This window comes from Balaenoptera acutorostrata, chromosome 1 (genome assembly GCF_949987535.1).
Source record: "Balaenoptera acutorostrata chromosome 1, mBalAcu1.1, whole genome shotgun sequence".
Taxonomy (NCBI): domain Eukaryota; kingdom Metazoa; phylum Chordata; class Mammalia; order Artiodactyla; family Balaenopteridae; genus Balaenoptera; species Balaenoptera acutorostrata.
In genome coordinates, this window is record NC_080064.1 from 2,535,803 (window position 1) to 2,552,902 (window position 17,100).

General features: G+C 48.8%; 1 protein-coding gene across 3 annotated transcripts in view; it reads right to left on the reverse strand.

Moving 5' to 3' along the window:
- The window catches only part of CEP104 (centrosomal protein 104), a 52,594-nt gene extending 35,495 nt beyond the window's left edge, over positions 1-17,099 (reverse strand). For 2 of the 3 annotated variants that reach the window (XM_057554592.1, XM_057554600.1), the window contains exons 1-4: positions 16,912-17,098; positions 13,293-13,419; positions 753-926; positions 239-377 (exon numbers count right to left, since the gene is read on the reverse strand). In XM_057554592.1, coding sequence (XP_057410575.1) covers positions 239-377; positions 753-926; positions 13,293-13,405 — 426 coding nt within the window. In that variant the 5' untranslated portion in view covers positions 13,406-13,419; positions 16,912-17,098. Of the gene's footprint in view, positions 1-238; positions 378-752; positions 927-13,292; positions 13,420-16,911 lie in introns of all 3 variants that reach the window. The other variant, XM_057554597.1, reaches the window with a different exon arrangement.
- Between the last annotated feature and the right edge of the window lies 1 nt (position 17,100).

Here is a 17,100-nt window from a genome sequence, read left to right on the forward strand (position 1 = left end):
CATCCCCCTCTCCTTGTGTAACCGAGCCTGGGTCACACATGCAGCCCACGCACGTGGACCAGCCAGGCTCCCAGCGTGCGTGCACAGCCGCACGTGGCCGGTGGCTCCGAATCGGAGCGCGCAGCTCCAGGGAGCTTAGCACTCTCCCACAGACACCACCTTAAAGGAGGAGTCTGAGATGCCACAAAGCAGGGGGCGGGGCAGGGGTATCACCAAGGGGAGGGCCCATGTGTCTCACCTGATTATACACATTGTACTTGTTGATATGGTTTTGGTGAAAAATCAGCTTAAGAAACTGTCCTACTGCATCCACATAAACCGATTTTAGTTCCCGGGCTTTGCAACCTGTCTTTTCATTGTCACAGAGAGAGACGTAGCTGAAAGAAAAAACACAACTCTGGAATCACGTTGATGTGGAAATACGCTGCCTTCGGTGCCCACTGAGCTCCTCAGGTTTCAAGGAAAGTTAGGTTTGGAATGAAAAACCCTAGGGAATAAAGCCCAGCAGTCAAATTCTAAATAGCTCTCTTCAGATAAGCTCTGCAGCTGAAAAGTGGGCTGAATACGACCGACAGGAACACTGCTCGGTAAGCACACTCAGCACCAGGCAGGGTTCAGAAGTGGTGTGACCTCCACCCGCACGCAAGTACGTGAGACAGCGCCAAGGGCAAGGGCGATTCCTTAGTGTTTAATTGCTCTGAGGTAGAATTAGGCTAAAAGTCCCCACCATACATGTTAAATTTCATTCTTACCCAAGCCTTCGAAACCGCTCTGCTTGATATGGTGCGAAATATTCAGGCAGGCTCTCACTAACGTAGAACTCGATTTTACTGGCAATCATATACTGGTGAGCGAGCAACTGTAGTTTTCTTATCCGACATCTCTCCACCATTTGAAGAACAATTTCTTGTGGAAACTGGCAAAATCTGAAAGAAAATACATTTTTGTTTTATCTGCAGGATCTCCGTAGAGGGTTGAGGGATGTTCTCAGCCCACTTCCGCGTACGTGGCAGGTCTGTGGGTTCTGACGCTGCAGGGTCCCGGGTGCTGTCCCCGCCCTCTGGCCTTCCAGTTGCAGCTGGAGCTCGGAGTGAAGGTTTGCTGGGGTCTGCCAGCCCCCCAGCGTGAATCATACTTGGAGCAGTTAGTTAGTGGTTTGAAATGAAACCCAAAGTTTATCACGAGATAAAAACATCAATCTAAAGAGGCTGTACTAGTGAGTCAAAGGATTTTCCACCAGAACCTGAACACTTCAGGAAACCCCTTGCTTTACAGAATCCTGAGTGGAGTGAGCAACGATCAATACTTCAAGAGAGCCTCTCACGCTCACTCGGCGGCCTGGAGAAGCCTACAACTGTCCACACTGGAGCTTCTAATTCTGTCCAGAAGGGACACCGCATGAGAACGTCACACTGCAGTATATGATCACGACTGGGGGGGGTGGGCAGCACGATGCTTCAACAGCGGGCAGCGTGTGCGCCGAGCTGGCAAACACTGGGTGCGCACGACAGTGGGCATCGAGGGCATCTAGAGCCGGGGAAGCACCGACGATGCGACAGTGGGAAAGGCCCCTCCAGCACGCGTCGCGATCCTCCTCGAGTGCAGTGGTGACCTGGCCCCTGGCCGGCCTGGCCCCTCTCCTGCCTTTCCTTCCAGCTGCCCCAGCACACTGCGGCTGCCCGTCCCCACCCCAGCTGAACTGCACCAGAGCCAGCCTGCCCCTTCGCTTGACCCCGTCACCCCATCAACACACGCGCACATGCACCCTCACTCACACACACTCTCACTCACACTCTCACACACACTCACACACTCTCATACACACTCACGCTCACACACAAACTCACAGTCACTCACACAGTAACACACACTGACACACTGACAGACTCACACACGAACACACACACACTGAAACTCACACACACATACACACACACTGACACGCACACACACACACACACTCAAACAAACCCACTCATACACAACGCACACCCACACACTCACTCACATACACACTCTCACACTCGTACACACTCACAACACACACACACTCTCACACTCATACACTCACAGGGTCACACACTCACACACCACACACACACACTCCAGAAAAGCCTGAGAAGCCTCCCCTGACCCTGCCTCCGTCTCCAGCTCCCACCCTGTTTCCCAGCTGCCCCCTTGGCCAAGGTCACAGGCCACCACTGACCTCCATGAGGCTGAGTGCAACGTACACCTCATGGTCCCGACCTCCTGCGCCCCTTCCTGCCTCGGGCCGCCTTCCCGTCCGGCCCTGACTGTGCCCTGGGCTGGGTTCCAGGTTCCCTTCTCTACCTAGACTCACTGTGAGGCATCCCACCTGCCCCATGGCTTTGCAAACCTCCTATCAGGGAGGAACCCCAAGCAAACAGCATCCTCTGCCCGCACTTGCGTATCTCGTTGGTGACTTGACATTGAGTGCAGGCATCCTCGAAGCACCAGATGTGATGCAGACACACACACCCCTGACCCCGCTCCCCAAGCCGCCCCAAACAGCCCCCTCCCCCAGCTTTTCGGCATCGGCACCGCACCCATCCTGTGGCCCGTGCCTGTCCTTACGCCTCTAGCAGGAGGGTCACCATCAGTGGGCAGGACAGAAAGGACGAGCACAGGAAGGATCGTCAGGCTGAACGGACGGGACTCCGGAAACTTTTGTGCTTAACTGAGGGACGTAAAAGGGTGAGCGGGGAGAGCGCTGCTGAGAAGGTGGGGCCACTGACTACGGGTGGAACAGACTCGTATTCTGGGGGGTGATCGCTGGGGTTCCCTAAACGCCAAGGTTGTAAGAGAGATGCATGTGGGGCAGGAGGGCAGCCAGGAAACTGGGAACTTAGCAATCCGAGCCTTGAGTACCCTTCAGTCAAGCACTGCTTTAGACATTTCAGATATTTACTTTTTTTAAATGCAGGGCACAGACATTATGATTGGTGGTGAGATCATTCTAGACATAAGGACACAGTAATCTCGTGTGGAAAAAAATCCTTTATTATTTAAAAAAAAAAAAAACCTCCAAAACTGTTTAAGGAAAACTAAGATGACTGACAAAAGTTTGAAGCTGTATATTTTAAAACCCTTCAAAAAAAGGGCTATGGGAATTCCCTGGTGGTCCAGTGGTTACGACTCAGCGCTTTCACTGCTGAGGGCCTGGGTTCGATCCCTGGTCAGGGAACTATGATTTAGCTATTCAAAGGTAGCTTATTGAGAGTTTATAGATGAATCAAAAATACCCCTCAAACTGATTAAAAGAAGGGACAATATCCTGTGCAAATCAGTGAAGAGAAACCCATCTAAAATGGAGCCGGGGGCCCTGAAGGGAGGGTCTCAGGCATGGACTTCCTTCTTCCGGGCAGGGAGCGGCAGACTTGGCTGCCCCAGCAGCAGAAGGGAGACTTTCTCCTGGTCCAGTAACAGCCCAGCCAACGAGATGCTGTGACCACCCCAAACCCTCGCTTTCCTCCAATGGACTTAGGTTCAAAGCAGCCCCTCCCAACTGCCCCTTTTCTCTATAAAATAAGGTTTCTCGCTCTCCTTTGTCCTCAGACTCACCTACGCTTTCACCACTTTGCATGTCCCGAACTGTAATTCCCCTGCCATTCTGGAATAAGCTCATTTTGCTGGCAAAAACAACTGGCTATTTTATTTTTAAGGCTGACATCGCATGGTGTCCAGAAGTGGGTTCTGGAGGAGATGGACCCTGGACCCCCGTGTGACAGCCGCCCGTGCCCCGTGCCCCGCTCCCCTCCCCTCCCGGCAGTGAGAGCCCCCCTCCTTCCGGGCCAGGAAGCCTCCCCTCCGATCGAGCTCCCTCCTTCTGGTTGAGTGCTCTGACTTTATTTGGGATCTGCTTTTTTTCTTTTTGGGAAGGCTTTGTCCTTTTGGTGAGTACTCACTCATTTGTTCCCCCTTTTGGAAGTGTGCTAGAATTTTGGTAAAATTCCACTGGAATCAGGCTATTTAGGGATTTTTCTTTTGCTCTTGAGAAAAGCTCTAAGAAATGGGACCCCAGTCACCTAAATGCTCTAAGGGCACCCTCCTTCGGGGACCCTGGCTGGTGTTATGTTTAAAAACTATGGTCCTTCCTCATGCACATTTTAAACTAAATAGACTGACTTAACCCCAAATACTTCAGAATACCAAGGGCCATTATGGGGAACTTTCAACCTCTCCAAACTTGTTTCTCTCAGAAACAAATTAGAAAGCCACGGCTCTAAAACTAAACAGACTGAATGCGATGCTTATTTTAATTGGTACCTTGGAGCTTCCAAACACATCCAGGACTCTAAAACTGCCTCTTTACAAAATACCATTCCTAGACTAACAGAGGCGAACAAACTGAAAGAAGACAAAACGGCTTCTGAGGCCTCTCTCCCCTCCCCCCTCCCCCTTGTGCCCCTGCGCCACCTTCCCTCCCCTTCTGCCCATCCTCACCTCCTCTGGGCCCTCCACCCCCTCCTAACCCTCTTGCTGAACTCCCCTTTTTCTCCAAACCTCTCCCTGTTTCCCCCTCCCCTGAACTTTTTAAGTCCCGCCCTTTTAAAGCTAAGCCTTCTAGGGGTCTAGATGCTAAATCCCTAGTTACTTATGTTGCCTGGACTAAAGCTGAACTTTGAGCTATAGTCAAAGATTTTCCCAAAGTAACTGAGGACCGCCATGGGTTTGCTGAAGAACTTATCCACTTATAAACCTATCAGCCTGGCTTCTCAGATTTATATCAATTAGTCCACATGCTTCCTGGTGAAGGTCAGGCCCAACACTGGATTGAAACTTGCCTGATGGGAAAATCCTGAAAGGGATTTAGAAAAACAAACCCTGACTGTTAGCAGGAAATCCAAGAACTTGCTAGAAATTTTCGCTGAAGAGTTTCAAAAGGTATTCCTAAGCATAATGACTGGAACAAAATTCAGGCTTTGCATGCAAAAACTTATAAAACCTGTACACAACCATTGTAGTTGTCTTCAGACTGTCTTTAAAGAAAACTCTGGTCTTCTTTTGGATGTTGAATCTGCTTGGGTTGCCTTTAACTCTGTGTTCATTAACGGGCTGAATGGGGATTCTCTTTCAGTTAAAAGGACCAGGATGGGGACTTCCCTGGTGGTGCAGTGGTTAAGAATCCGCCTGCCAATGCAGGGGACGTGGGTTCGAGCCCTGGTCCAGGAAGATCCCACATGCCATGGAGCAACTAAGCCCGTGCGCCACAACTACTGAGTCTGCGCTCTAGAGCCCACGAGCCACAACTACTGAGCCCACGTGTCTCAACTACTGAGCCCGCGTGCCTAGAGCCCGTGCTCCGCAACAAGAGAAGCCACCCCAATGAGAAGCTCGAGCACCACAAGGAAGAGCAGCCCCCGCCCATCGCAACTAGAGAAAGCCCGCGCGCAGCAACGAAGACCCAACGCAGCCAAAAATAAATAAATAAATTTAAAAAAAAATAAAAAAGGACCAGGATGGAATGGGAAACTCTGTCCACTCCAGGTTTGGTTAATTTGGTAAATCAGCTCGTTTGCACCCTAGACAATTCAACAAATGGAGGCCCCACCCTCCCCGCCAAACAAAACCAAAACCCTCTTGGTCTCTGCTATTACTGCAAAAAGCCAGGACACTGGAAAAGAAGACAATTAAAGCCTAAGCACCGCAGGCACCTTCAGCCCTCTAAGCAACCTTTCCAATGTCCTCCTAACCCCACCGGCCAGGCTCTCAGGAACTACAGGGGGCTCTTCCCAAGCCTCCCTTTTAATCGGCTCGGAGAAACGACCCTCCGGATGGGGAATGAATCTCTGTGTCCTCACTGACACCACAGCTACGCTCTTGGTGCGCAACCACACTGCTATACAGCAGCCCTGCCTTGGAGTGCTACACAGTTCAAACAGTGGGGGTTTAACGAACCCCCAAAGATCCCCGTCTCGGAACCCGTTCCCTTTTGTTTGGGCCCTTTGAGAGACACACACTGTTTTCTCCTTAGGCTCCTTCATCCTTATTCAATCATTGGGCAGAGATTTCTTAGGAAAATACCATGCTGGAATTTCTTTCTCCTGAAAGGGGGAAATAGTTCTAGAATTTGACAGTAGCCATCAAAATAGCCAAGCAGGGAACTGAATGACCCTCGATATCTTTTACTTGCTCTGTCTCAGATGCATTAGAGGTGATTTCAAGGACACTCACTAGTCACTTGTCACCAATGGATCAGCTACCACTTTCCTTATGGGCAAAATCTCCAACTGAAATACCCAGAATCCAGTGCTCCTCCTATTAAGATTCAAACATATCCCTCAAAACTTCTCCCCAGAATTAATCAGTACCTTATAATTAAATAAAGAGGTCCTTCAAGGCATCAAGCCCATAACAGAAGATTTCAAAGCCGCAGCATCATTATCCCTTGTTCTAGTCCCCGTAACACCCTGCTTTGCCCGTGAGAAAACCCAGCGGCTGAGGATGGAGGTTTGTCCAGAAACCGGAATAAGTGACACCGTTATCCCTGGCACCCTGTTGTTCCTAACCCGCATATGCGACTAGCATCCATTCCTACTAAAAGCAGAATCTCATTGTAATTGATCTATGCACTGCATTCTCTAGCATTCCCCTTGATAAAGCTACTCTGTATCTTTTTGCTTTCACTTGGGAAAGAACAGTACACCTGGACAGAAATGCTTAAGGGTTTTACTGAAAGTCCTTCTTCTTCTTTTTTTAAAAAAAAATTTATTAAAAAAAAAAATTCTTTTGGCCGTGCTCAGCACGTGCGATCTTAGTTCCCGGACCAGGAATTGAACCGCGCCCCCTGCAGTGGAAGCATGGAGGAGTCAACCTCTGGACCGCCAGGGAAGTCCCTGAAAGTCCTTCTTACTTTTCAAACCTTAAAGGCTGACCTGGACAATGCAGTTTTCTGCAGGCTCTACTTTATTACAGTATATGGATGGTTTGCTTCTCTACTCTCCTCTAAAACTTCACAGGAGGACAGCATTCCCCTGTTAAAACCTTTTAGCCTTAAAGGGACATAAAGTCTCCAAGGAAAAACTGCAGTTTGCTCAAACTCAGGTTCAATATTTAGGGCACCTGATCTTAGAATGAGGCTACCTTTTGATACAGATAGGCTTCATGGTACCCTCAACTTCCCCAAATCTAAAACTCAGCCCAATTATGAGGTGTTTTGGGCTAGCTGGCTACTGTCAAAACTGGATTCCAAATTTCTCTCTTATGGCCCAGCCCCTGCATGTTTTATAAAAAACAACAAACCGGACCCTATTATTTGGGGGCGATCAGGATGACATAAACTTCGGAGCCTTAAAGAAAAGCTTAATAAGGGCCCCTGCCCTTAGACATCCTAATTGTGAGCTTCCTTTCTTTCCCTTTGTATGTGAGAAGGAGGGGAACGCCCTTGGAGTACTCACCCCAAACACAGGGACCATCGTCGACCCAATCGGCTACTATAGCCGACAGCTGGACCCTGTGCCGTGGGGACAGCCCCCTGGTCTCAGAGCCACTCCTGCCACTGCCCTTTTGGTTAAGGCCACCAAAAAAGTAATCATGGGATTCCCTCTAACCGTCTTTGCACCCCGTGCGGTAGAAGCTCTCCTGAATTCGCATCACACTCCTGTGAGACCCTCTTGCTAGCTGCTCCGCACAGAACTCTTTCTTGCTGTAATAACCTCAGCCCTGCTGTTCCTCTCCCCACTGCTGACAAAACTCTTCCAGACTGCTTAACACTGACACATCACCTTTTGACTCCCTGCAATAGTTCACAGGAAATTCCTCTAACCAATGTAGATTTTTCATGGTTTACTAATAGTTCCTATCTAAAAGATGAAAAAGGTAAACACCGTGTGGGGTTGCTGTCGCAACTCCTCTTGAAGTCATCAAGGCAGTATACCTTTGGCTACTTCAGCCCAAAAGGTGGAATTATATGCTCTCACTAGGGCTTGTACTTTAGCCAAGGGCAAGACCACCAACATTTATACCCACAGCCGGTATGCCTTTGGGGTAGCCCATGACTTTGGGACGTTATCAAAACAGCAAGGTTTACTAACCTCTGATGCGAATAAAATTTAAAATGGCTCTCATGTCTAAAATTTATTAGATGCCATACTTTTGCCAGCTGCCCTGGCTACTAGCAAGGTCCCTGGGCATTCCAGACTTGAGTCCCTGTAAGCTAAAGGAAACCATCTTGCTGACATTTCTGCCAAAAAATGCTGCTCTCAAAGGAACCAATGGCTAACCCTCTGTCATGGTCCAAAGGGATATCCCCCATATCCCCCAGATGATAATTTGGAAATATTGACTAGAAATGCCCAACAATTGGCCCCAGAAAAGGAAAAACAATATTGGAAATTGAATAACTGTTGGCTTGATAAAAAGACAGAACTCTTGGTTTGGGCCAAACAACAATCTGGTCCTACCAGAAATTCTAAAGTTCCCACTACTGACCACTGCACATGCCTTAAGCCACTGGTCTACTGGCAAAATGACAGAGTTCATGAACCAATATTGGTGAAGAAACACGAAGAAAGCTGTGAAAAGCGCCCACCGTGCTTGTCCCATCTGTCCAAAACACAACCCAGGAAAACCTGTCTGCACTGCATTAAATTGCTAATGGGCCACTCAAGACCTGGCAAAGGGATTTTATTCAGCTGCTCCCATCTCAGGGATATAAATATGTCTTAGTCATGAGTTGCATGTTTTCTCACTGGACTGAAGCTTACCCTTGTAGACAGGCTACTGCCTCTTCTGTGGCTAAGATCCTGTTAGAAAAGATCATCTCTACCTGGGGAACCACCCCCGAACTTCAGTGGTTGAACACTTTGACAGGTCTGTGCTGTCTGGCTGGTTTTACACTTTCACTGTCTTACCATCCTCAATCCTCAGGGCTAGTCTAATGCATTAATGACATCATTAAGACCCAACTGGCAAAATTTGTAGAGACCCTCCAAATACCTTGGCCAAAAGCATCACTGTTGGCCCTTCTAAATCTCAGATCCACCCGTTTGGGAACTCACAAACGCTCACCCTCTGAGACAGTCACAGGAAGCCCAATGCACCTGGTTCCCGCCTCCTTTGAGCCACAGCTGATAAATGGAGATATACTTCAATATTGTAAGGGTCTTACTGCTTCCATTGAAAGTAATCACACTTTAGTAATGTTTTCACAGCATGCAACCTGGAGATTTCACCTACTGGAAAGGACACCTCCAGAAGGACTCCCTTCGACCTCACTGGAAAGGCCCCTATCAGGTACTGCTAACCAACCCTTGTGCTGCTAAGCTCCAAGGAATGGACTCCTGGATTCATGTCACCTCTAAAGAAAGCACCAAGCCCTGAGTGGACCTGCACACCAACTGGCAACTTGAAAGTAAAGATTTCCAGGAATTGAAGCAGACAGCATCTGATGAGACAGCTTTCCCAAGATGGACCAGGCCCATATACCCTTTTCTCACTATTGCTTCTTACCTTATTTTCTCCCTCTCTACCTTGGACAGACATTGCTTTTATGCACATTTTCTGATCTACTGCAAAGGAGGGAAACCTCTCTGATTATTGGATTTGTCACCAGAAACCTTGATCTGTCCATGACAGCAGTGACCCCTACTCACACTATAAGTAACTTCTCTGGAATCCCAAATGCCACTCGGTACCTAAACTGTTCCGCAGGTCCCTTGTATAAGGTAAGACTACTAAATCCACATGCCCTTGTTCCCTGGCTTAATTTAAGCTCTCTTGAATATACATACAGAAGACACTGGAGCAGCCAATTTGAGTCAGACCGTTTGTAGGCTGGCTGTCATACCCATATATTTAGGAAGACTTTTAGTATGTGATAACATCATACTTGAGTCTTGGTTGAATGACGCCAAGTCCTTGATACCGACAAATGAGCCCATAAATGCTACCCTTGATGAGGGGGTCCTACGTGCTCCTCCTGGTTACTCTTCTATATGTGGAAGCCTTGGTAATGGCCACCGTGCTTGGGCAACTCATCATCTTGACAGCTGGAGGGTAAAAGAACAGTGTGCTTTTGCTGTATTCACTGTTCTACTTTCTCTTCATAACAGATCAGAAACCTCCCATTGGTCTATTGCATTAAACCTCCTTAGCTGCCTTACATGGGAACTTCCAGCAGGTGTATATGACCCTAGGTTTGCCTCTGTAGGGAGAGCTGCACTTCTCCCCCCATCAGAGTAGGTGCCAATGAACACATGATTAGAAATCTCTTCCTAACATTAGGAGAGCTGGCCAATTCCACAGCCGAAGGAGTAGCAACCCAACATCGATCACTTAACTCATTAGCTAAAGTAGTTTTAAATAAGTGCATAGCCCCCAATTACCTATTGGCTGAGCCAGGAGGTGTTAGAACAATAGCAAATACCATCTATTGCACATGGATAAATGTCTCGGGAGAGGTAGAAATCCAATTACACAAAATCAGGGAGCAAGTGCACTGGTTGCAAAAAATTTTCACCTGATATTCCATGGTCCTTGGATTTGTTCAGCTGGTGACCTTCAGGCCTAGGGTCATGGGTCAGAACTATCATACAATTTGGAACTGTCATGTTACTTTAAACTTTGTTTTGCATAATTATTTTTAACCTTTGTACCTGTTACGTGTCAAACCTTTGTATAAATGATGTACGCAATAGCGTGATGTTGGCTCAATGCTTTGAGATCTCCAGTGTGCACAACCTTGACAAGATGTACACTTTAGATAGGAATGCTTGAGAGTCTTCCCTTCTAACCTTCCTTGTTCCTCAAACATGGCCTTAAATGGTTTCCTACTGCTATGTACTTTCCCTCCGACTTTGGATGTGACAAATAGGAAGGGTCCTTCCTGACACTGAAGAACAAAAACCACTAAATGTGGAAAACTTGACTCTTGATCAGTGATACTTTTGGAGAAAGTTCTTGTTCAAAAGGGGGAAATATGACAATTAATAAAAGGAAACCTCAATTAAAATGGAGAAGGGGAGCCCTGAAGGGGGAGCTCTCAGGCACGTATCTTCCTTCATTCCTGGGCAAGAAGAAGCTGACGTTACTGCCCCAGCAGGAGAAGGAAGATTTTCTCCTTGTCCAGCAACAGCCCAGCCAATGAGACAATGTCACCACCCTGAACCCTTGCTTTCCTCCAATGGACTTTCACTCAAAGCAGCCCCTCCCAACTTCCTCCTTTTCTCTATAAAGCAAGGTAAAGTAAGGTTTCTCTCTTTCCTTTGTTCCCCAGACTTGCCTATGGTTTCACCATAGTTTGCATGTCCCGAATTGCAATTCCTCTGCCATTCTAGAATAAGCTCATTTTGCAGGTAAAAGAACTGGCTATTTTATTTTTAAGGTTGATTATTACCTAAAAAGGTATGTATCTCTTCAAGATAAACTGACAGCTCTAAATTTCTTTCTTTTTTTGGCCATGCCGTGCATTTTGCAAGATCTTAGTTCCCCGACCAGAGATCGAACTCAGGCCCCTAGCAGTGACAGCACTGAGTGCTAACCACTAGACCACCAGGGAATTCCCTAGATTTCTTTTCGAATGAAAATTATTTGACAATAAAAAATTCATGCCCAGAGGTTCTGATCACTGGTGTAAACTTTGTGTTCTCTTGGAGAAGTGTGTCTCATGCCTTGAAGATTTCAGGCTCTATGAATTCCTAGGTCATAGAAGGCACTGGAGAAACTTCCCTTGCACCCTTGTAGAGACCCCCAGGAGCACCTCCCACTGGAGCTATATCTATCAGTGCCTGAGCACTCCCTCTTTGACCTGGGCTAACAGAGCACCCTGTCCTCTCTTTGGGAGACTTGGCTTGAGGGTACTTTCCTTTGCCTTCCTATGATGTGCTTGACCTCAGAGAACACTGTTGAAGTCAGGAGACCCCTGAGCCAAACCCAGCATGAGTCTGAATGGAGATCAAGGCACATATACCCTTTCTTTTGAAGCAGTCTGAAAGTTTACTACTAAAGCAAGTATAGGTCATGCCTTAGAAGAAATACCACGTCAAGACGTGAAAGAATCCTATTAGTATTACTTTTATAAATATTACAAAAAAGTGGCCCTGTCTGTATATTTAAGTACGTTTAATTCATGCATAAATGCTGAATAAGTGCATTTAGTAGAAAGGCCCTCTGCTGAAGGGAAATGCAGGTGTGTGTGTGGGGGGGAATGGAAGTGTATTTGCATAAAACCATGGCCCCAACTCACTCCAGGCCCCTGGGCTTGGGGAGAGGCAGGACTGGATTGATTTGTGAGTCTGGGGGGTAGCGTGGATGTGACTGAGGCTGCCTGATGGAGGTGTTCCTCCAGCCCCATTGGACCTGGTGAGGCTGCCCTGGCTGGCCCAGTCCTGGGATGCTTACTTGCCCCCAGATAAAGCCCTTGTTCAATATCAGCTTCATCAGTATTAAAGAGGCTATTTGTCCCCATCTGCTCTACTCTTTTGTTTCATTTCTCAGTTCACTGAGAATGGAGTCTTGTTTGTTGGGTTCCCTCAGAAACTCCAAAAGGAAAATATATTTGAATTTTAAATGGGATTTACATTCAACTTTTTAGCAATATATCATCTGAATAAGTGTAAGTCACAGTATATGACTGAATGTAAATGTCATACAGATTTACATGTTCATGAATAGGAGCAAATAGTAAGCCTTCTACTCACACTTGGAAAACAAGTCATGAGGAGTGAGATTCCCCGAAGAGGTGACGGGATCAGGAGGTGAGTGGCCTCAGGTGGCCGACACTGAGTCGGGGAAGCCTGATCAGGCCCTGGGGCAGCTCAACAACTAACTCTGCCCCACCTCTGGGGAAGAAAGAAGGCTTCTCAGGAAAAGACTTAAATGTTTCAGAAAAATATTCACTGGTATTACATCACTCAAGTAATGAAGACTTTTAAAGGTGTACAAATATTCCAGATGAATCTGAAAGAGACTTTCTTGGTTAAAGTCCTGTGTTACATGAAAGCAGTGAGATGCAAAATCTTTACCACCACGCACAGAGAATGCGGGACTGGCCCTCAATCAGGGAATTGGGGGAGGGGCAGTTCTCCTTCCTCTCTTCCGTATTTGCACGCTTCTTAAGTGAATGTGGGTTAATGTTATAGGGAAAAAGGTTCAACAAATTTTCTTTAAAAACAGAAGGAAAAAAGTCCAGCGCGTAACTAGATGGGTGAGTCTGCAGCACAACCCGACCCTCGTGTGGTTCTGCCGTCTGAGTCGTAATAAGACTACCAGCTGATACGGAGAGAGCCCACACCCTTGAGGACCCACCGCCCTTGGCCCCTCGTCTGGCCTACCTCGGTGACCTCCACCCGCTGACAGTCGGCGCATGGGTCATTAGTTCCCGGGCACTGAAGCCGTCTTCGTGTCCAGATGAGCTGACAACTACGAATCCAATCTTGTGGGGCATTCTGCGCGCTGGGGCTGTGTATGAGAGCAGGAAAGACTGCTTTAAGGGACTTAGTAGTACATCGTAACATTGAAAGTGTTATTTCCTGCCTTTTTAATACACAAAGTAATTCCCAACCTAGTCAGGACTGTCCCATCACTTTGAAAGAGTCTAGTTCTCATTACACAATTTTTAAGATGCCTCTAATACCACATAAGGTGTCATTCAAGTTACCCTGACTTTTCCCAAATATATGCCAAAAAGTCTGACCCGCGTTGTGGGTGGAACTGCGTCCCCCAAAAGCTATGCTGAGTCCTAACTCCTGGTGCCAGTGACGTGACCTCGTCTGGAAACAGTGGGGACGTAAGCAAGTTACGATGAGGTCATATTGGAATAGGATGGGCCCTGCTCCAACACGACTTGTGTCCTTATCAGAAAAGAGACAGGGACACACACACAGACAGGGAGAAGCCAAGTGACAACGGCCGAGCAGCTGGCGCAACGCGTCTACGAGCCAAGGAACGCCGAGCACTGTTCGGAGCCGCCAGCAGCTGGAAGAGGCCCGGAAGGAGCCTTCAGAGGGGGCGCGGCCCCGCACAAGTGCACCTCGATTTTGGACTTCTAGCCTCCGGGGTAAATTTTTGTGGTTTTACGTCATCCAGTTCGTGTTACTTTGTTATGGCAGAAACAAGGTCTTTTGCTAAGATATGAATATAAAGATTTTCAAATTAGTTAAGGAACTAATAAACCAGTGTGTGATGAGTTATACAAAAATAAGGGGAAAGGGGGCAGTTTAATCAACAGCATAATCACTGCTAAACGAAAATGCTGACCAGCAGAGGGAGAGCAGAACCACGGACAGAACCTCAAGCACACAGGCGTTCTCCTGGAGCCTGGCTGAGTGGCTGACTCTGGGGAGATGCGGAAATATCGGCTGAATGATTTTTTTGTCATGATGTTTTAGCAAACCTGGCTTGGCTCATAGTTACCTACCATCGTTTTGAGGGTGTCTGTAGTGACGCCCAGTTTTGCCCACTCCTTTGAAAACAGCACCTCAATCCCAATTTCCCTCGGTGGTTCTGTCCTCCCCACACCCGGAACTGTGGGGCTGACGCCCATCCTGCACCCCACAGATCCCCGCCTGAGGGGGGCACGTTTCCCAGGCTTGGGTGGTCCATGAGTTCCACATCCCTCCTCAGGAACGGGCTCAGGGATGGAGACATGAGAACAGGACCCAAACTGGACCGAAGCCACCCGATCCCAGGACCCTGCGGAGGCTGTGGCCATAGCATAGTGTCTGCGGGGGTTGGGTGGGGGGCTGCTGGAGGCCACCAGCGGGGAGATCCAGGCAGGGAGTGGAGCTGACACGGGGAAGCAGTGCTGAGAGTGGCAGAGACACCCTGTGAGCCTCAGGACTTAAAGCCCGAGCAACTCACGGACTTCTGGTTACTCTCCAGTGACTAAGCCTGTCAATGCTCTTCAGTCGGCTAATTTGAGTGAAGGGTTAGTATGCAACCAAGAGTCCTCACTAACACAGAGGATAAAGACTTCTCCAGAAAGATCTCTGGGGTAGGACACACTATTAATGGAGATTTTCAGGAGGAGGTGACACACAAGCATATCCCACATGAAATGTGTTTGTTTTAACATGCTTGATACATGATCTAGATCTTCCTTTGACTTCTACTGAGAACCTGCAGAGGACCACGTCAATAAATTAATTATTGGCTGGCACTCGCTAATGTTTCTTGGGATATACGAACAAAAGCATTTAAAATAGAAAGAGAAACCACTATTAAAGATCCCAGTTATTTTTTATACAAAGCTCACTGCAGGATATCACAGGATAGAAAACCAAACTAACCCAGAAAGTAATAAAATGCAGGCACAAAAAGTGGACGAGTGTGATTTAACCCACGGCAGCTGCACAGCCTGGCCTGTGTGCCAGCTCCCATGCCAGACGTGGACTGGCCTCGCCCAGCCTGTGGCTCCTCCCACGTGCCCGGGCTCGCAGCCTGGACTGACCCCTTGGCCTCCATACCTCCCCCTCCCCCGCCCCCTCTCCCTCAGTGCCAAGTCTCACTGGTCCCACCTTTGGAACACTGACTGAATACGTCACCTCTTCTGGATCCCACTGTGTTCTCTAGAAAACCACGGCCAGGTTTCCCCACGTGGAGTACTGCCCCCACCGGAAGAAGCCTCCTCAAGCCCAACCTGCTGTTCTAACCCCCGCTTTCTGTCATGGATTCTAAAGTCCCTCCAAACTTACTAAAGCTCAGAGTTAGATCCCTGTGCTGGGGATTCCCTGTGTCCTTCCATCATCTTTAAGAGCAGGGCCTGTTACTTTCTATCCCACCTTGAAAACAGTAGGTACCTATGAAATATTTTCAACTGAGTGTGACCATGTATCCTGAAATTCCAGAGATCTGAAATACTGTTTATTCATCTTGCTGACCTGTGTACTGACCTACTCCCTTACACCGTACTTTTGTGTGCAGATGCATACATGTTTATACCTTCATCACAACTCTGACACCCCAGCTGTAGAGACGAGGAAACTGAGGCACAGAGAGGCCTGGCCCAGGGTCATCCGGCTACGAAGCCACACAGGCCGGGTTTGTTCTAAAGCTGGTCGGGTTCCAGAGCCTGGTGTTGACCAACACCCTCGGTTATGGCCCTAAGAGTTAGAAATGGGGCCCTTTAAATCCGCATAAAGGACGTGTCCACTATACTATGCTGCCTCAATAAATCCAAAACACAGCCCTGGCATTTAGGAACCAGACAGGAGAAGTGCCTGGGAACCGCAGAGGCAACGCTATTGCCTTGGTTTGGGAATTCCAACAGGATTCCTTTTTGGCCACATCCTTCCGCCTTGTACCCTGGGGTCCCCTGTGCGTAAACCTTCAAGTCTTCCCTAAGATGCTTGGGGTGTCACTAAGGACACTAGTATTGGGCTCTATAAAAATCACACTAACATTTTGGGGAGAACCAAAGCTCTGTTGAGTGCGGGGCCCCGGTGCACAGCGGTCCTCGCCTCAAAACGAGCGCCGGTTGCATCTTCCCCAGCAGCGATCACTTTCCCCCGCGCCGCGGGACGAGCTGGGACCGTGGGGAGAAGGTAACTCGGCGGTTCCTCCTACGAAGTCTGCTTTTCACTATGCATCGGGGTACTGAATCTCTACGTTAAATCGAAACACTTTACTAACTTCCGAACATCTTGCTCCAAGACTAGGAGACAGACTTGTATCCAGTTTCCTTCTTAGGAAAACCTAAATGTTACACACTTAAATGGTTTTTCGGTCAAGCAACCTCAAGACTCGAAAGTGCCCCTGGGAATCTCCGAAACAGACGAGGTTGAAGAGCCAGCTCAGCACCGAGTCGGGGTCGCTGAGCCCGCACCGCCGCCAAATGCGGGGACCAAGCGCAGGCGCCGCCGGCCGCCCGGGGCGGTGACGCAGCGTGCGGGCCGCGCCCACGGAGGCCCCGCCGCCCACGGAGGCCCCGCCGCCCCCGGCCCACTCGTCTACCTGTCAGGACGTCCGCACGACCCGGGCTCTCCGCCGGCCCTCGGCAGCGCCGCGCCTCGGCGGAGCTCAGGAGGCGCCTCCTCCGCCGACCCGGGCCGGCCGGCACCCCCAAGCCGCAGCGGTGGTGGCAGCCGAGGAGCAGCCCCGGCCGCCAGCGCCTGTCGCCCGGGCCGCGGCGGCCGCTCTCAT